Below are 21,009 nucleotides of genomic sequence, written 5' to 3' on the forward strand. Positions count from 1 at the left end.
TCAAGAACTGCTGCCAGCATGAGTAACTTAGAAGTAGATAGTCTCGGTGTAGAGAAGCTTCGTAAAACACTTAAGAAAGGCAAGGCTTCATGTCCAGATTGTACAATAGTCAGGTCTCTTACAGAGTAAGCTGATACAATTGCTTCATACTTAACGACATGCACAACGGCTCGCTCTTATTCAAAAACTGGGAAGTTGTACAAATTCTCCAGTACCCAAGAATGGAAATAGGAGTAATACGATGAATTACGGACCCATATCACTAACGTCGATTTGCAGTACGACTTCGGAACACATACCGTCCTCGAACATTATGAATCACCTTGAAGAAAATGATTTATTGACTAACAGCCAATGCGGATTCAGAAAATACCGTTCTTGTGAAACACAACTAGCACTTCATGCTCACGAAGTAATAAATGCTATCGACAGGGGACGTCAAATTGATTCTATATTTCCAGGTTCCCAGAAGGCACTCTTCCTCACAAGCGACTTCATTAAATTGTGTCCCTATGGGGTATCATCTCAGTTATGAGACTGAATTCGTGATTTCCTGTCAGAAAGGTCACAGTTCGTAATAACTGGCGAAAAGTCATCGACTAAAACAGAAGTAATATCTGGCGTTCCCCAAGAAAGTCTTACAGGTTCTATGTTGTTCCTGATCTACGTAAGTGATTTAGGAGACAATCTGGACAGCTCTCTTAGATTGTTTGCAGAGGATGCTGTCATTTACAGTGATGAAAAGTAATCATATGATCAAAATGAATTGCAAAATTATTTAGACAAGATTCTGTATGGTGCAAAAAGGGGCAATCGACTCTAAATCATGAAAAGTGTCAAGGCATCCACGTGAACACTAAAAAGAATGTGCTAAATTTGAGTTACGCGATAAATGACTCGAATGTATCGGCTGTAAACCCAATTCAAAATTTAGGTATTACCATTATGAATAACTTAAATTGGAAATATCACATAGGTAATGTTGTGAAGAAAACAATACAAAGACTGAGTTTTATTGGCAGAACACTCAGAAAATGTAAGAAGTGCAGCTCGTTTTATATTATCGCGAAATGAGGGAGAGAGTTCCATGGATATGATACACGAATTGGAGTGGCAATCATTAAAACAAAGGCGTTTTGAGCTGCAGCAAGACCTTCTCAAGAAATTTCCATCACCAACAATGTGAAAATATTTTGCTGGCGTCCACCTACATGGAGAGAAATGATTATGACAATACAATAAGAGAAATCAGAGCTCGCACTAAAAGATTTAGGTATTTGTTTTGCCCGTGTTGTTCGAGAGTGAGTTGGATGGTAGAGAAGCGGCTTGAAGGTGGTTCGATGAATCCTCTGCCAGGCACGTAATCATTTAGATGTAGACGTAGATGCAGTCGATTGGTTACTGAAGGACGGAGTAATCAAGTCATCCATGTCCTCATATTGCGATAGTACCTTTGGTTACTGCTGGTTTAGTTGCTCTTCCAAACACTATCCCATTTGAGAAAACCAGTTGCGTCTTTCCCTGCAGTTACTAGTACTTTAGGTGCTTGAGCTATTCACGGCTCTATTTAAAAAGAATAGCTCGATGTAGTCATGGGGTCGATGAAAGCACGTCTGCTTTCACGCCCCGCAGATAGGACGCTCCAAATAATATCCTGTAGCTGTGATCCCGCAGTCAAATAGCCAATTCGTTGGCTAGAATTGCGAGTGAATAAAATACATAGAATATTACCAGAGAGTCTCATAGCCGACGCCACGTGATGGACAGTGGCGCCCTCTGCACTTCCTATATAATCAGCGCTTCCTCGAGTTCTGTTTGCAGTTCGCCGCTTTACCTCGGAGGATGTCTCCCGCAGTTAGATTAGATTAGTTTTTAGTTCCATAGATCCGTGTTGAGGAGATCCTCGTGGATGTGGAACATGTCAATTTTTTTAAGCTGAAATAACAATACTAATACTATGAATATATACAATACATCATTTGTTTCTATTAAAAAATTCGTCAATGGAGTAGAAGGAGTTGGCCACTAGTAAGTCTTTCAGGCTCCTTTTAAACTGATCTTTATTTGTAACTAAATTTATTATGTTTGCTGGCAAATTATTGAAGATGAGTGTTCCCGAGTAGTGGATCCCTTTTTGAACTAAAGTAAGTGCTTTTAAATCCTTGTGCAGATCATTTTTGTTCCTGGTATTGTATGTATGATCTGAGCTGTTTGTTGGAAAAAGAGATATATTATTTAGGACCAATTTCATTAAGGAGTAAATATACTGAGAGGCAGTAGTTAGTATACCCAGTTCTTTGAAGAGGTTTCTACAGGACGTCCGTGAATTTACTCCACAAATAATACGTATTACACGCTTTTGGACTCTCAAAACTTTTGTTTGGCTTGAAGAGTTACCCCAAAATATTATACAATATGACATTATGGAATGAAAGTAGGTAAAGTATGCAAGCTTTTTCATTTTTATGTCGCCTATGTCTGCTAACACTCGAATTGCAAATACAGATTTGTTAAGGCGTTTCTGCAGTTCTGTGGTGTGCTCTTCCCAACTGAATTTATTATCAAGTTGTAATCCCAGGAATTTAAGACTTTCAACCTCTTCTATCTGCTCTTCATATTTTATGCATATTCTGGGTGGAAACCTCTTACAGGTTCTGAATTGCATATAGTGAGTCTTTTCGAAGTTTAATGTCAGTGAGTTGGCTTGAAACCATTTATTAATATCCATGAAAATATCATTAGCAGATCTTTCTAGAACTACTCTCGACATACTATTTATTGCAATACTTGTGACATCTGCAAATAAAACGAACTCTGCTTCTGGCAGTGTAACTGTTGAGAGATCATTAATGTACACAAGAAAAAGCAATGGCCCTAAGATGGATCCTTGTGGGACACCACATGTAATTTCTTCCCATTCTGATGATGACTGATGACTTAATTCACTAGTCCCTTGCACTGACACCCTGTGTTTCCTGTTAGCGAGGTATGACTTGAACCATTTTGCAGCACTGCCTGTGACACCATGGAATTCTAATTTATGTAAAAGGATGTTGTGGTTCACACAATCGAATGCCTTTGACAAATCACAGAAAATACCTGCTGCTTGTAACTTGTTATTTAATGAATTAAGTGCATTTTCACTGTAGGTGTAAATAGCCTTTTCGATATCAGAACCCTTCAGAAATCCAAACTGTGTTCTTGATAATATGTTATTTGTGGTCAGATGGTTGAGAAGCTGCCTGTACATTACTTTTTCTAAAATTTTTGAGAATGCTGGCAAAAGTGAAATCGGTCTGTAGTTTGATGGTATCTCTTTATCCCCTTTCTTGAACAGAGGTTTAACATCTGCATATTTTAGCCAGTCAGGAAATGTCCCAGTTATAATTCACTGGTTACACAAGTAACTTAGAATTGTACTAAACTCACAAGAACATGCCTTAATTAACTTTGTTGATATTTCATCATAACCACTAGAATGCTTTGTTTTCAAAGATTTTATTATGCCAGCCGAAGTGGCCGTGCGGTTAAAGGCGCTGCAGTCTGGAACCGCAAGACCGCTACGGTCGCAGGTTCGAATCCTGCCTCGGGCATGGATGTTTGTGATGTCCTTAGGTTAGTTAGGTTTAATTAGTTCTAAGTTCTAGGGGACTAATGACCTCGGCAGTTGAGTCCCATAGTGCTCAGAGCCATTTTTTTTTTTGATTTTATTATGGAAGTTATTTCTTTTGGTGAAGTGAGTGACATATTCATGTACCTGAAGCTATTTGTAAAGGCTAGTTTCAGATATTCAAGGGCATTATTTACTGATCCTGACAATCCCATTCTATCAGTAACAGATATAAAGTACTTTTTAAATAGATTTGCCACACTATGCCCATCGGTTACTAATGTGTCATCTACCCTTAGTGCTATTTGCTCCTGTTCCTTTCTGGTTCTACCAGTCTCCTCTTTCACTATATCCCATATTGTTTTTATTTTGTTCCCTGACATTGCTATCTTCTTCTCGTAGTGCATTTGTTTAGATGTCTGAATTACTTTTTTTAATATTTTACAGTATTCCTTGTATTTAGCTAAATCATCAGCATTGGAGCTATTCTTGGTCGACAGATACATTTTCCTTTTTGTTTTACAGGAAATCTTTATTCCTTGAGTGATCCATGGTTTCATTATAGACTTCTGTTTAATTTGAGTAACTTTTAGAGGAAAACAGTTTTCAAACATGGTACTGACATTGTTCATGAATGTGTTATATTTTTTATTCATGTCATGAGCACTATAAACATCTTTCCAGTTCATATCTTTGAGCAGTTTTCTAAAACACTCAATTTTTGGTTGATTGACTACTCTTTTGTACTCAGATTTAGCAGTCTTGATAATCTGCTTAGAATTTACATCTAAAACAAGGAGCTGCATGTCATGATCTGATAGTCCATTTATTACAGGTTTTATGATATGATTTTGTTCCTTTTATTTGTGTATAAAAATGTTATCAATGGCTGTCCTTGAGGATTTAATGATCCTAGTTGGAAAGTTTACAGTGTGAGTTAGATTGAAAGACAACATTACTAACCGCAGCAAATGTTTACTGGAAGATTGCATTAGAAAATCTGTATTAAAGTCACCAGAAATCAAAATTTCTTTGTTTCGTCCTGTTAAATAACCCAAAAGAGCTTCTAGATGATTTATGAATAGATTATAATTTCCTGCAGATGCTCGGTAAATAGTTTCTATTATATAGGATCTGTTATGGAACTCTACTTCTGTTGCACATGCTTCTAGATGCTGCTCTAAACAGAATTTATTAATGTGAATGTTCTTGAACTTATGACAGTTTTTAATAAATGTGGCAATTCCTCGTCCAGCCATATCTACTCTGCAGAAGTAGGAAGCTAGCTTAAATCCTGAAATGTCTAACATATCTATACCAGTGGTCACTTGATGTTCAGAGAAGCAGATTATGTCAATTTGGTTAGATGAATTCATTTCATCGATACAAATGAGTAGTTCATCAACTTTATTTCTGAGTCCCGCAATGTTCCGGTGTAATAACGATAACTGATACTGCATACTGATGGGGTTATAACTGCTTTGGCGAAGATGAACTGACAGTTTCTGATTACTGTTCATCTGTTTTCTCAAACTGAGTGTGTCTGCCAATCTCTCTTAAAACTTGTTTTCTTTCCCCCTTCCCTATCCTAAAAAAGGCATCCCTCTGACACCTGTGACCACTTGTGACAGTGTCCCCCCTTAAGTTTTCTGCAATCAACCCAGACAGTTTTCCCTTCGCGTTCCTGCTGAGGTGAAGGCCATGCCTAGTGTAGTCCCACCTATCGATAGCATCCACAGGAATCAAACCAATATGGGACCCTATATCCGTCCTAAGCAGCCACTCCAACTCCAAGTTCACCCTCCCTACAGAAGAGTTCAAATGAGGTCGATCATGGCGTCTCAACACAGACACAAATCCCACACTCGTATGCTTCGTTGCTGATGCTATCTTCACCAGGTCACTCTCTATGGAATATTCAGAGTGCTATTTCCCGGACCACTCACTATAACCACTATATCCTCCTTTGTGAAATCCTTGCATAAAGAGCCTACATCCTCTGTACCTGACCCAGATCTGCACTAGGCTTGAAAACGTTTGAAACCTGGTACTCTGGACATAGATTTTCCTGCAGTAGTTGGCCAACACCTCTACCATGGGAACTACCTAACAACAGAACTTTCTTTCTCTTTACAAATTTCCCTACCTTTTTCAAGTCCTTGAAAGCTTGTTGTGCCCTTTCTACAGCTTCAGCTACATGAAGCTCATCCGATTCTGACTGAGGCAACAGGTCAAATCTATTTTCAAGATTTATGACAAAGCTCCCCCCATGATCCATAGACCTTGCCGTTGGTGGGGAGGCTTGCGTGCCTCAGCGATAGAGATAGCCGTACCGTAGGTGCAACCACAACGGAGGGGTATCTGTTGAGAGGCTAGACAAACGTATGGTTCCTGAAAAGGGGCAGCAGCCTTTTCAGTAGTTGCAGGGGCAACAGTCTGGATGACTGACTGATCTGGCCTCGTAACACTAACCAAAACGGCCTTGCTGTGCTGGTACTGCGAACGGCTGAAAGCAAGGGGAAACTACGGTCGTAATTTTTCCCGAGGGCATGCAGCTTTACTGTATGTATAAATGATGATGGCGTCCTCTTGGGTAAAATATTCCGGAGGTAAAATAGTCCCCCATTCGGATCTCCGGGCGGGGACTACTCAGGAGGACGTCGTTATCAGAAAAAAAAACTGGCGTTCTACGGATCGGAGCGTCGAATGTCAGATCCCTTAATCGGGCAGGTAGGTTAGAAAATTTAAAAAGGGAAATGGATAGGTTAAAGTTAGATATAGTGGGAATAAGTGAAGTTCGGTGGCAGGAGGAACAAGACTTTTGGTCAGGTCAGGTGAATACAGGGTTATAAATACTCTCTTTCAAATTCTGAAGGTGGCAGGGGTAAAATACAGGGAGCGAAAGGCTATTTACAATTTGTACAGAAACCAGATGGCAGTTATAAGAGTGGAGGGACACGAAAGGGAAGCAGTGGTTGGGAAAGGAGTGAGACAGGGTTGTAGCCTCTACCCGATGTTGTTCAATCTGTATATTGAGCAAGCAGTAAAGGAAACAAAAGAAAAATTCGGAGTAGGTATTAAAATCCATGGAGAAGAAATAAAAACTTTGAGGTTCGCCGATGACATTGTAATTCTGTCAGAGACAGCAAAGGACTTGGAAGAGCAGTTGAACGGAATGGACAGTGTCTTGAAAGGAGGATATAAGAATAACATCAACAAAAGCAAAACGAGGACTATGGAATTTAGTCGAGTTAAGTCGGGTGATGCTGAGGGAGTTAGATTAGGAAATGAGACACTTAAAGTAGTAAAGGAGTTTTGCTACTTGGGGAGCAAAATAACTGATGATGGTCGAAGTAGAGTGGATATAAAATGTAGACTGGCAATGGCAAGGAAAGCGTTTCTGAAGAAGAGAAATTTGTTACCATCGAGTATAGATTTAAGTGTCAGGAAGTCGTATCTGAAAGTATTTGTATGGAGTGTAGCCATGTATGGAAGTGAAACATGGACGATGAATAGTTGAGACAAGAAGAGAATAGAAGCTTTCGAAATGTCGTGCTACAGAATAATGCTGAAGATTAGATGGGTAGATCACATAAATACTGAGGAGGTATTGAATAGGATTGGGGAGAAGAGGAGATTGTGGCACAACTTGACTAGAAGAAGGGTTCGGTTAGTAGGACATGTTCTGAGGCATCAAGGGATCACCAATTTAGTATTTGAGGGCAGCGTGGAGGATAAAAATCGTAGAGGGAGACCAAGAGATGAATACACTAAGCAGATTCAGAGGGATGTAGGCTGCAGTACGTACTTGGAGATGAAGAAGCTTGCGCAGGATAGAGTAGCATGGAGAGCTGCATCAAACCTGTCCCAGGACTGAAGACCACAATAACAAGAATGAAAAAGCTGATGGTCTCCTTTGCCTGTTCCCCCCATTACCTGTTGCCACTTCCCACCTCTGTTCACACTTCTCCCTCTTTAACCTGTCCAGATCCTCCCTTGCCTTGTCTAGGTCAGCTTGGAGAGCTACAATTTTCCCTTCCTGTTCCAGTATTTTCTTATCTCTACTGCAGATCCTACAACACCACTGGTAAGCCTAATTTATGTCCCCATTTCCCACGCCACTACATTCGCCTCAATGAAAGAAACTACAGCACCCACCACACCATATGGTATTATTTTTTGGGGTAATTCTTCTGATTCAAAAAGGGTATTTTTGGCTCAAAAACGGGCTGTTCGAGCTATGTGTGGTGTAAGTTCGAGAACCTCCTGTCGACCCCTATTCAATAGTCTGGGAATTCTGACATTGCCCTCACAGTATATATTTTCTTTAATGTCGTTTGTTGTTAGCAATATTAGCTTATTCCCAAGAGTTAGCAGCTTTCACTCAGTTAATACTAGGCAGAAATCAAATCTGCTCGTGGAATGCACTTCCTTGACTCTTGTGCAGAAAGGAGTGCAGTATTGTGCTGCACCCGTTTTCAATAAGCTACCACAAGAACTCAAAAATTTTAGCAGTAGCCCAAATACTTTTAAGTCTAAACTGAAGAGCTCACTCCTTCTATTCTGTCGAGGAGCTCCTGGAAGAGCTGAAAAATTAAGCAAATTCCAGTATTACATTGTTGATTTTCTTTATTTAAACTTGCGAATTGTCGCCTGAATATGTTTCTTATATTTCATTTTATGTGTTTCCACTATCGTGTTATAATTTCATGTATTGACTCGTTCCATGACAATGGAGACTTCTCCTTAATTTGGTCCCACGGAACAATAAATAAATAAATAAATAAAAATAAACTAACGATCCTACGGCATGTCACACACTTCTCACTCATGGTAAAAACAGAAATCGTATAAACTGATTTAAGTACTGACTAAAACGTAAACAAAGTACCCTGGAAACTATTCAGGCAGATATAAATAAATTGAAAGGGTACTGAATAAAAAAACTGGTGATTACATATAAGTTTAAGTCACTGTTTACTTACGTTACGCGCGCGTGAAATTAAGCCTAAAATCCGTGCTATAGGCGCGAGAAGGAAAATAAACTTCTTACCCCGTATAATCTTCTTTAACACTTCACTAACACTTCCACTAGTGTAACAACACTTATATTATATTTATACCAACTGGAAACGTTTACCTATAAGTTTAATTCGCTGCTTACTTACGATTCGCACGTGTGAAATTAGGCCTAGGATTCGTGCTACAGGCGCGAGAAGAAAAATACGCTTCTTACCCCGTTTAATCTTATTTTATACTTCAATAACACTTCCACTAATTTAACAACACTTATATTTATAACACCTGTAAACGTTTAAAAATAGCTTAATAACAACGCTTTTTATAATTATTTAGTGCAGCAAATACTCGAAGAGTTCGCGTCGGCGCAGTGTTGCCAACTTTTTGTTGCAGTCGGAGACGAAACGTTAAGGGAGTGTTTTACACATCGACTACATCCTATCAGCCCGTAAGTTTTAAGTGAAGCCATCTTTCAGTTTATCTCAGAGCCTTTTCCCCATTCCCGGCGAAGCCTATTTGCCTGCACCTGAGCCCGCCAGCAGTGGTCGCTGCCTCTGGACCGGCTGCCCGCCAGTGCTCAGCCGTTCAAGCTAATCCACCTGTTACCAGTACCGGGCGGCCGATTAGCTCGCCTAGATACGCGCAACGTTACAATAAGCGGTACCCATCTCCCTGATGCCCAAGCCTATCGCTCTAGGTCGAAGACAGGGGACGACTACAGGCTCCTGAACCAAAACGTAGTGTTAGAGTCGGTTCCCCTCCCCGACTTACGTAACTGAATCACTTCGTTCGCGGCGGTAAGAGTATTCATGGTGCTATATTTGAATCGAGTATATTATCAAATTTCGCTGTATGGAGATTCTAAGCCGTTAAACGCTTTCTGCAACAGGGTGCCGTTCGGCACTGATAGCGTGTAAGACGTGTATATTTCTATTTTCTATTGTCAAACCATAACTTATGAAAGATGTTTATATTTTACTAATAGGATTAAGTAGGAATAATTAATATTTGTCATTTTGGAAATAATTGTCGTAGCAGGGAATGTCTGCACCGAAGTATTGTTGGCAGGAGAGACCGCACATTGATATAATTTTAAAAAGGGCGGGAGAGACCGCGTATGGATACATTTTAAGAAAAGAGCGGGAAAGACCGCGCATTGATACATTTTGTAATGGTAGCAGGGATTGTCTGCACCAGAAAGCATTGTTGGCGGGAGAGACAGCACTTTAACGTTCGTAGGAAGTCAGTAGTAAGCGAGAAGTGAAGCGAGTCGGTGGCAGGTCTGAAGCGGGAGGTTGAGAGGAGCGGTGTGCCTGCCAGCCACTAGCTATGATTTACAAGAGATTATAAACGGATGTACAGAGACATCAGTTAACTATTATAATAAGAGGAACTAATATTATTGAATTATTCTTTTTTTGAAAAACTCAAGACTACTGAAGGTATGTTTGTGCAATGCTAGTTGTAAGATTATTGTAAAAAGTAAGTCCCATTTGAACGTTTGTAAAATCATTTCATTACCAACAGTAAATATGTGAAGAATCGTTTTCAGAATATAATTAATTTTTGCCAGCAACATTATATTACTGGTAATGGTCCATCCCAAAACCATCAACGTAAAACTTTGCAAAATTTTATTGTTGTCAAGAAAAAGTTTAACTTCAGTCAAATTAATTAAATAATAATGTCAGCTTTGCTATTAAAGAATAACGTCAGTTTTGGTAATAAATACTTCTCATAATAAATGGTGAGAGCCCACCAGCAGCTAATAGAGTATAGTAAAACAGAGTAAGTATATTCATGTCGCAGTTCGATGTAGCAGTCAGATGGCGATCCAGTAACAGTAAAAAAGGTAAGGAACAGTTTTGGGTTATTGCAGATAACGACTGAGGGCCAGGACGACGACACATTCTATGTTTCGTCGAAATAATCACCAAATCACTTTTAATAAGCAGCATTTAAATTTGTATGCGAAGATTGCACTTACTATTATTGAGAAAGAGAATTAATTTCAAAGGGAAGATTTGTTATCATTAAGCAAGATATAGAAATCCTAAGGGAAGGTTTCATAGGTTATTGTAGAAGGGGAGGTTGCGTGACAAAAGAGATATAGAGGAGACGGGAAGGTTTCAAGCGGTATGATGGTCCTGTTCCAGTTATTAGATTCTGTGCAAGGGGACCTAAGATTTAAATGTGTATTTAATTACGTGCATGACGGGATTATCTACAGCGGGAGATTTGAAGAAAGCTGGAACACCCGAGGGAATATTACAACGTCTGACGAAGGCTGGCTCGACTGTTAATCCCTCTAAGGGGACGCTACGTCGGAAAGAGATATGTGTTTTGAAACGCATTGTATCAGCGATAGGGGTGAGCTACGGTCAATCCAGGACTGTGCTGGAGGTTACAAAGTGGGCATTAACAATCTAAGAACATTTGAATTAAAAATTAATCAATCAACTGTTCACTGCTACGTGATCAGCTACGAACCACATTCCATGAGCAATGCCACAATCTTGTAATATGGTGCGTAAATTGATAGTATAGCACTGGTTAGTGTGTGATCTGTACTAATATAATAATAATAATAATAATAATAATAATAAGCACTAAACAAATATTTCCACGGTCGTACCCGACTAACGAAATGATAATATTAGCATTAACGCCATTTTATGCACAACCTGCCGCATTCCTGTCGACTTGATAACACTTGTTTGGCTTTGAGTTCACAGCTAAATATGTTCCTCGCCAGAAGGTATGAGGCGTGCTGTCATTTCATCCTTTTTCTGTTTCATTCCCGTGACTGGGCCCACTGCCAGAACTTCTCATCACAGTGAAATCTGACGTGACTCTGCATCACCGGGATCAAGGAAGTATACGATTTTACACCTACCGACTACGAGAAGCAGAAACTAGAATTGGAGAAGACGAGAAAGGAAACTTGCTGTTTTGTTTTTCGGAGTTCCGTCCCGGTACTTCCCTCAGGCGGTTTAGGGAAACTGCAGAAACTATGAATCAAACAGCAGGACGACTGCCATGTGGAAAATGCTTGCCTACGCTTCAGTACCGTCTGCAATGACTACGCTGGACAAACAATGTGCACTTGCGGAGCAACGGTAGGCAGAACACGAGATTCTTACGTCAGATCTTCGACGAAACAACTGCAGTGGCATAGCGCCCTTTAGAAAATGGATACCGAGTTACCTTCGGAAAAGCATCTGTCTTTACGAAGAAGGACTGTTTCGGGGATAGTGTAATAAAAGAAGAGACTGAAATGGAAATCTTTAAAAATCTGGCGGTCTGCAGATTAGTACACTGAGTGATTAAGGAGGTTGAAGCTGGGGCGAGACGTATGTAATTCCTCATTTGGTGTTGAGCTGAGCACGAACAAAATCAGAGCACTCTGTACAACTAAATACGAACCATCAGCGTCTCGGAAGTCTGTTTCTTCGACAGAGCCACAGGATAATTCGACCAAAAGCTCGTGGAATCTCCCGCGGTTAGAAACTTAAGCAGATTTTATTAATCGACACCGTAGAGAGCCCTTACATTCTTATACAGTCTTGAATGCGTTCCAAAGGAATGGCATTCCCAATCATTTTTGTCCGAATCCAAAGACGAGCTGTATTAGCTACTGGAAGAGTTTCAGTACCAAATGATACATCGTCGGCGTCCCAGACAGGTTCAAATGGGTGACGTCTCAGATAAAAAGGGCAGACTGAAGAAAAAGGTAAATCTGCCAAGAAGATTTAGCAATCATATAGTTCATGTTGGTTGTGGGTTTGTGCAACTCACGCCCAGTATGAATCAGTGAACCTACGAAGTACAAAAAAATGGAAAATGGGCGTTAAGAAACAGATGTCATTAACTGACGACGTCGTGAATGCATGTGATATTTGTACGGTAACTATTTTTTTTTTTATTGCAGTGGACGACAAGTTTTGGTTGACTGTCCCGCAGCTGATACGCACCTTTCGTTGCAGGTACTGGGCACACTGTTAGCTTGCTGTACCGGAGCGTCGATGCAAATCCGTGGAGACAGGGGCTGCTGCGGCTGGAACACGAAATGATGATGTAGTAACACATACACACACACACACACACACACACACACACACACACACACACACACACAGAGAGAGAGAGAGAGAGAGAGAGAGAGAGAGAGACAGACAGAGAGAGAGAGAGAGAGAGACAGAGAGAGGGGGAGGGGGGGGAGGGAGATACTCAATCTAGTAGAAGGAAGCGCAATACGCTCAGTTAGAGATAGCTGTATTAACGAAATGAATCACCTCTTGCTGAGACGTCATTTAACTGGTTTACATTGATATTTCGGACATATGGACGTAACATTGATACCAATGCGATAGAAATTTTTCTTGGGGTTCAGTTACAAAGTTGTGGTTTCTACATTAGTAATTTATTTCATCGCAGGTTGTCGACAGATATTTATACAGACCACACACAAATGTTCTCGTCTTGAAAAATTTGATAAGATATTAATTTGTATTTTTTTGGTATTATTCGTCCAATGATCATACGCATAATGCGTCACAATCTTATCGCATGTGCCATACGCTACACAATCAGTACGTCCGATTCATTTTTCAAGTGTGCCAAAACAAAAGACATTTACAACCTGCGTCTGCTTAATCGATGACAACGTCAAAATGAACTAAGTTCAAGGTTTATCATTACAGGAAACACACATTAATATTATCTATTGCGAAATTCTTCTACAGAGTAGGAACAGTTGCCAAAAACGAGACAGTTTAACTTGTTGCTGACTTAATTTTTTTAATTAAACGATGCATATCACCAGTTATATAGTCACTAAAAATTTAAAATTTTGACGGATATTTCAGTAATATCTGCACTGTACTAACTGTTTAAGTGCGCAAGAAAATTCTTCTTTAATTAGTAAATTTGTGAGTGATATTGACCTTTTTGAATTGTGATTGACTGTTAATAACAAACTTCATAAAGAAATAAATATACTGCGAGACTTTTATCAACATGAACAGTCGTCTAAGGCGCTGTCATCCAGTTTTGACAGTTATATAGGCTGTAGTCACCAGTGTTTCAGGAGTCACTGCACTACAAGGTGTGATTCTCAGGCACGTACATATTAAAAAATTGAAAAATCTATGTTGTTCATGCGCAATGTGTATATTGTTTATTTATTTCTCCCGCGCACTATTGTTAAGGTGGAGATAAAGAATGAACTGAATACGTTCTCAACTACGGAAGTTCAATGATCACATAGTAATTTCACATATTCAAGAAAATTTCATTTACTTATCCTGCAGTTGATAAATCTCCATTAGGTTAATTATAATATCACATAGGCTCAATGCCATTAAGTTGAAGAGAACTAGGTGGCCATAAGATCAATATCGGGTGTTCCTGAAAACATACTTGGGCCAACCATAATTTGGGAGCGATGGGTCGTGCAATATCTTGCTAAATGTACTTAACGACTGCATGATGCTCTAGGCGAAAGCATAAAATACGAATGCACTTGTTTGAACTGTAAGACCTTATCTCGTACATAGAGAGACGAAGACAGACATACCAGGGAACCTACCTCATCTCCTGTAAACATTAACCCACTCTGCACTACCGCTATCTTTTGAGTGAGCACTGCACAGTTAGTAAGGGGGATTCATCGATTTCAGAGGCACACATACCCTGCCATTGGTGTATACCAACGCGAACCACAATATTCGTTAGTCCAAACAATCTCTTTTCATATGCTGCTCCGCAAATAACTTAGTCGGTGTGTCTGGGAATAATTATAACAAGTTCGTTGGGCCAGAGAAGCTGGTCAAAACAAATGGGTGGACGGGAGTTACTCAAGAGCGACTTACTGATGAAGCGAGCATGGCTGCCAAACAGTCTCGGTGGTTACCTCATGTCGCCAAGTGGAGGGGCCAGGAGCGCAAGTAATATCGATGCAGCAGAAAGGCAAAGACACCATGATATACAGGGTGTTACAAAAAGGTACGGCCAAACTTTCAGGAAACATTCCTCACACACAAATAAAGAAAAGATGTTATGTGGACATGTGTCCGGAAACGCTTAATTTCCATGTTAGAGATCATTTTAGTTTCGTCAGTATGTACTGTACTTCCTCGATTCACCGTCATGGTTTCATACGGGATACTCTACCTGTGCTGTTAGAACATGTGCGTTTACAAGTACGACACAACATGTGGTTCATGCACCATGTAGCTCCTGCACATTTCAGTCGAAGTGTTCGTACGCTTCTCAACAACAGATTCGGTGACCGATGGGTTGGTAGAGGCGGACCAATTCCATGGCCTCCACGCTCTCCTGACCTCAACCCTCTTGACTCTCATTTAATGGGGGCATTTGAAAGTTCTTGTCTACGTAACCCCGGTACCAAATGTAGAGACTCTTCGTGCTCGTATTGTGGACGGCTGTGATGCAATACGCCATTCTCCAGGGCTGCATCAGCGCATCAGGGATTCCATGCGACGGAGGGTGCATGCATGTATCCTCGCTAACGGAGGACATTTTGAACATTTCCTGTAACAAAGTGAAGTCACGCTGGTACTTTCTGTTGCTGTGTGTTTCCATTCCATGATTAATGTGATTTGAAGAGAAGTAATAAAATGTGCTCTAACAAGGAAAGTAAGCGTTTCCGGATACATGTCCACATAACATATTTTCTTTCTTTGTGTGTGAGGAATGTTTCCTGAAAGTTTGGCCGTACCTTTTTGTAACACCCTGTAGATGGCCCGGTTACAGACTTGTTGTGGCCTACGTGACCACACCCAATGTGATAGCAAAATAAGTGCACACCAAGATAGTAGAAACGACTTTCATTTTTAATCAATAGAATTCCTGTCTGGCAGCCACCGTCTACAAGGGGTTGTCTATGCAGGTCTTCGGATAGACTTGGTACTATAAGCAGCCACCACGAGTCTTGATCTCCACTGACTGTGGGTCTACTGGTGACTCTCAGTCCAATGCCATGGACTTTGTACCTTCGAGACATTGGGACACCTCTGGGCCTACTTCCAGCTGCTACCAGGCTTCTGGTCTGAAGGGTAGCTGACGGAGACCAGGACGGTGCAGCTACACAAACATGTATGCCTCTGCGTGCACACTGTCGTTGTATACCTCTTCTTGCAAGGTCAGTCACTCCTGCTGAGGTCTGCCTTCCATCACGAGGACCATGCCGGGGTTTCGCGCATTTCGATGCATGCTGCACTCAGTTGCAAAGCTGTGTTCAGACAGAATATTCGCGACCACACACATCCTGCGTCAGTGTTCAAGCTGAGCCCCTTGCGCCAAAAAGGCTGCGATTTGCCTGCTGCATCAGCACCTCCCCATTCGCTGTCTTCACCACACACACCCAGGAGCGCGTTGCCACTGCTTAATAGTGTTTACTCTTCACTAAAATGTGTGACTACTAATGTTGTTTCTCTGAACTGTCGTCGATCGCCATCCTGACAACAACCCAGTTCGTCATCTCTGCCGCTGTGGAGATCATATATCCCAGGACAGCTTTACACGTACAAAGGTGGTGATCACCTATGCCAGTCCCTGTGCAGTGTGACGTCTGGTGAGCCAAGATAAATGTAATGTATAATCGCTTCTACAGTATACCCTATACCGCGAATCTGATTCGGAAAATTGGTATGGTTATAATCCAGTATTAAATGGTTGCATGATTTGCTGTATCGACCTTTTTTCAACTGATACAACCAACTATGTTGTTGCCTATAGCAGAAGGTCCTGTTAGTACACTGCACAACAGAATTAAAGGATCACTGTTTTGAAAGCCCGTAATTGTCCCCCATCACGTCGCATAAATTTGAAATTTGGGTCGAAGGAGCCTACAACCTTTTTCAGCTCTGGTGCGTAAGTGTGGCACCCTGCAACGTCACCCTCAGGATCGGAAACGCTTCAAGTAGCAAAATGTCGACACATGCGAGAAAATGCCGAGAGCTCGGAAGTTCATGTGAGGTGTAAGGTGGATGAATGATGTCACAATGACACAAAATTTCACCACAATATTGCTCAATGCCACTGTGGACGTGTCACATTATGGACAGGTCGCCACACCCTTTCTCATCCACATTTCACCCCTTATTTTGATCCCTTTGCAACGGAAGTCACAACCACGACGCTAAGCGTTGAAATCACGCGTTTGTCTTATGGGTGGCCGAAGAAAATATTTCAGACGCACCACCGGTCAGAATTGACACGATATGGCCTTAGGGGTTGGCATAAAGGGCATCAATGAAACCATCTCTTTCCTTGGGACATAGATATTCCACATATTTTGCTATCGAAAACGACAGTTTGTAGTGTGATAAACGACAGGACGATGTTTCTGACAAGCTTTGACACTCCTCACAACTCCAGACGGTTCTAACCTACTCTAAGGATATTCTAGGCCAGCAAACACTATTGAACGTGATCTCAACCCTTTGGAAGGCAGTGCGGCAACAATTCTTGCTCAAATGTACAGGATGAAACCACTAGAGATCGCTCACAACCATTCGACGAAATATGAACGCGATCCAAATCAGCAGAGAGTGCTCATACTTTTTCTGCCCTCTTGTTTCGCGCACTCCTGTAGCGTCATCACAGAGGGGTGCGACATTAGCTCGTGTGTAAATAATAAAACGGCAGGGGGTTCTTCTTAGACCCCCAATTCTTGATGCCACCCACCTGTATTTGCTGAGCATTTTAAAAATGAACTAGAACACAGACAACCGGCTACGAAGTTCTAAGCCCTTGCAGACAGGCAACACCGTCGACACCCCTCCCACTCCATATGGTCGACGAGCAAGCGTAAGGGAAGCAACATAGCCTGCCTGCAGGTTCCTAGGATTCTCGTCACGTGTTCTGCCTGTACAGGTACTTTTCTAAGCTGCTCAGCACAGATGGACGGATGGCACCGAGGGTGTTGTCGAAATGGGTGGTCTTAGAGGGTCTTTCTGATGTTTTAATAACGCGTTTATCAATGTCGCACCCCTCTGAGATCAGAACCGTCTGAAATGTGAGCAATGTCAAAGGTTGTCAAGGGTATCTTCCTTTTGCTCATCGCCCTGCAAACTGACGTTTTAGATCGCGAAATGTGCGGGAATTGGCGCTCCAACGGAAGGTGTGGTTTCATTGATGCCGTTCATGCCACCTCCTCAAGCCTTTTCGTGGCAATTCTGAATGGTGGTTGACGAAATGTTTTCCTTGACAGTCCCTAAGTCAACCAAGTGATTTCAACGGTGGGGGTCGCAGTTCTGATCTCCATCGCTGACGTATCAAAAGAATGGGTGAAATGTGAGAAGGTTGTGACACGTCAGCGATGCCACTGATCACAACTGTGATGAAAATTAGTGCCGATGTGACATCATTAAGTCATCTTAAACCGAACATGACATTCTGAGCTCTTGCCTTTTTTTCGAACTTGTAGACACATTGCTGTTTGAGGCGTCGACGAGCACGTGAGTGGTATCGCAGGGGCCACGCTTTTGCACCATTATCGAGGAAGATTGTAGGTACCTTTGAGCCAAATTTCAAAGTTATGCGTCACAGTGGGAAACAGTTACGGGCTTTCCAAAATGTGATCCTTTAATTGTATTGCGCAGTTTTAGTCACTGCGTCGGACACAACCTGTCCTACTAATGTCTCCGGAACTGCATGATATCCTCCTTTCCCCCGCCATTAAAGCACTCCGTGTTCAGACCACGAGTGCCCTACCGGGACCATACGACCGCCGTGTCATCCTCAGAGGAGGATGCGGATAGGAGGGGCGTGGAGTCAGCTCACCGCTCTCCTGGTCGTTATGATGGTATTCTTGACCGAAGCCGCTACTATTCGGTCGAGTAGCTCCTCAATTGGAGCAATCACGAGGCTGAGTGCACCCCGAAAAATGGCAACAGCGCATAGCGGTTGGATGGTCACCCATCCAAGTGCCGGCCACGCCCAACAGCGCTTAACTTCGGTGATCTCACGGGAACCGGTGTATCCACTGTGGCAAGGCCGTTGCCGTTTCCCGCCTTTAGGTGCACTTAACATTAGATTGTGGTAACTGTAAACGTTGTAACTTCGTGCATTTAGCATCACTTTTGGTTTTGTTTAGTGCACGCTATATACAGGGCTATTACAAATGATTAAAGCGATTTCGTAAATTCACTGTAGCTCCATTCATTGACATATGGTCACGACACACTACAGATACGTAGAAAAACTCATAAAGTTTTGTTCGGCTGAAGCCGAACTTCAGGTTTCTGCCGCCAGAGCGCTCGAGAGCGCAGTGAGACAAAATGGCGACAGGAGCCGAGAAAACGTATGTCGTGCTTAAAATGCACTCACATCAGTCACTCATAACAGTGCAACGACACTTCAGGACGAAGTTCAACAAAGATCCACCAACTGCTAACTCCATTCGGCGATGGTATGCGCAGTTTAAAGCTTCTTGATGCCTCTGTAAGGGGAAATCAACGGGTCGGCCTGCAGTGAGCGAAGAAACGGTTGAACGCGTGCGGGCAAGTTTCACGCGTAGCCCGCGGAAGTCGACGAATAAAGCAAGCAGGGAGCTAAACGTACCACAGCCACGGTTTGGAAAATCTTACGGAAAAGACTAAAGCAGAAGCCTTACCGTTTACAATTGCTACAAGCCCTGACACCCAATGACAAAGTCAAACGCTTTGAATTTTCGGCGCGGTTGCAACAGCTCATGGAAGAGGATGCGTTCTGTGCGAAACTTGTTTTCAGTGATGAAGCAACATTTTTTCTTAATGGTGAAGTGAACAGACACAATGTGCGAATCTGGGCGGTAGAGAATCCTCACGCATTCGTGCAGCAAATTCGCAATTCACCAAAAGTTAAAGTTTACGGCCCATTTTTCTTCAGCGAAAAAAACGTTACAGGACACGTGTATCTGGACATGCTGGAAAATTGGCTCATGCCACAACTGGAGACCGACAGCGCCGACTTCATCTTTCAACAGGATGGTGCTCCACCGCACTTCCATCATGATGTTCGGCATTTCTTAAACAGGAGATTGGAAAACCGATGGATCGGTCGTGGTGGAGATCATGATCAGCAATTCATGTCATGGCCTCCACGCTCTCCCGACTTAATCCCATGCGATTTCTTTCTGTGGGGTTATGCGAAAGATCAGTGTTTAAACCTCCTCTACCAAGAAACGTGCCAGAACTGCGAGCTCGCATCAACGATGCTTTCGAACTCATTGATGGGGACATGCTGCGCCGAGTGTGGGAGGAACTTGATTATCGGCTTGATGTCTGCCGAATCACTAAAGGGGCACATATCGAACATTTGTGAACGCCTAAAAAAACTTTTTGAGTTTTTGTATGTGTGTGCAAAGGATTGTGAAAATATCTCAAATAATAAAGTTATTGTAGAGCTGTGAAATCGCTTCAATCATTTGTAATAACCCTGTAGTTCCTCTCGTTGCTGCTAATCTACCATCTGAGAAACATTCGCGGGATCTGGAATCGCTGTACAAGACGCCTCAGTGGGCAAATGTGTCTGCTGAAATGCGCTAAGTTTGTGTAGAATCGAAGTGCCACCTGCCCGAAACTCTTCCGGACTGGAGGCATCTCACAGACCATCAGGAAACCGACCTGACGAGATTCTCAGAGCAGATTCAGTGTGAGACGAAGTAGCCCGGTTTGTAGGCACTGTAGCAGTTTCTGCGTCGCATTCCCTCAAACCACTGCGACACACTCGAAGAGTAGGCGCCACAGTGTGAGCTACAGTGCCACTTCAGAATATGGTGGCAGCTTACTACACATGTTAAGGAAAGAGTAGAGTTCCCGAAGTCAACTGGCAGGGAAAAAAATACACCAATATGGCGCGTCTTATCAGTACGATTCCTGACGCTATATCTAACTGAATTGTGAAGCAGAGTGTAATGGAATTCTAATTACGTACCCCTCTATAGTGTGCAATACGTCAAAACATTTCCGAAACGAATAACTGAATTTTTAAAGTTTCATCTGTACGTTACGTGACAAAAAGGATTTGGGCATCCCTATGTAATGCGAAATTGACCACTTGATGTTACGAGAGACTGACCCGCCGGCGTAAAAGGGAACGGGGAGTATTATGTTGTCACTAAAGGAGCAATAACAGCAGAGCAGGTGGGTCAGAGGAACTGAGTGAATGCCAACGTGGGCTAGTCGTTGGATTCATTTGAACCATTAGGGACTTTTCGACCCTTCTAAAGCCATCCATGTCCAATGTGGGGTATGTGATTATGATAGGAAACGCTAAGGAACTGTTAAACCAAGACCAGACAACCCTCATGTGCTGACATGTATGGAGCGTCAAGTATTGCGGAAGCTGGTTGCAAAAAAATGGCATGAAAT

General features: G+C 42.0%; 1 protein-coding gene and 1 pseudogene across 1 annotated transcript in view; both read right to left on the minus strand.

Annotated features, from left to right (window-relative positions):
* The window catches only part of LOC126235011 (uncharacterized), a 473,551-nt gene that overhangs the window by 330,266 nt on the left and 122,276 nt on the right, over positions 1–21,009 (minus strand). Inside the window, exon 12 of the mRNA XM_049943746.1 lies at positions 12,604–12,686. Coding sequence (XP_049799703.1) covers positions 12,604–12,686 — 83 coding nt within the window. The remainder of the gene's footprint in view (positions 1–12,603; positions 12,687–21,009) is intronic.
* Positions 18,544–18,660, minus strand: LOC126238230 (5S ribosomal RNA; annotated as a pseudogene).

The sequence above is a fragment of the Schistocerca nitens genome, chromosome 2 (genome assembly GCF_023898315.1).
Source record: "Schistocerca nitens isolate TAMUIC-IGC-003100 chromosome 2, iqSchNite1.1, whole genome shotgun sequence".
Taxonomy (NCBI): domain Eukaryota; kingdom Metazoa; phylum Arthropoda; class Insecta; order Orthoptera; family Acrididae; genus Schistocerca; species Schistocerca nitens.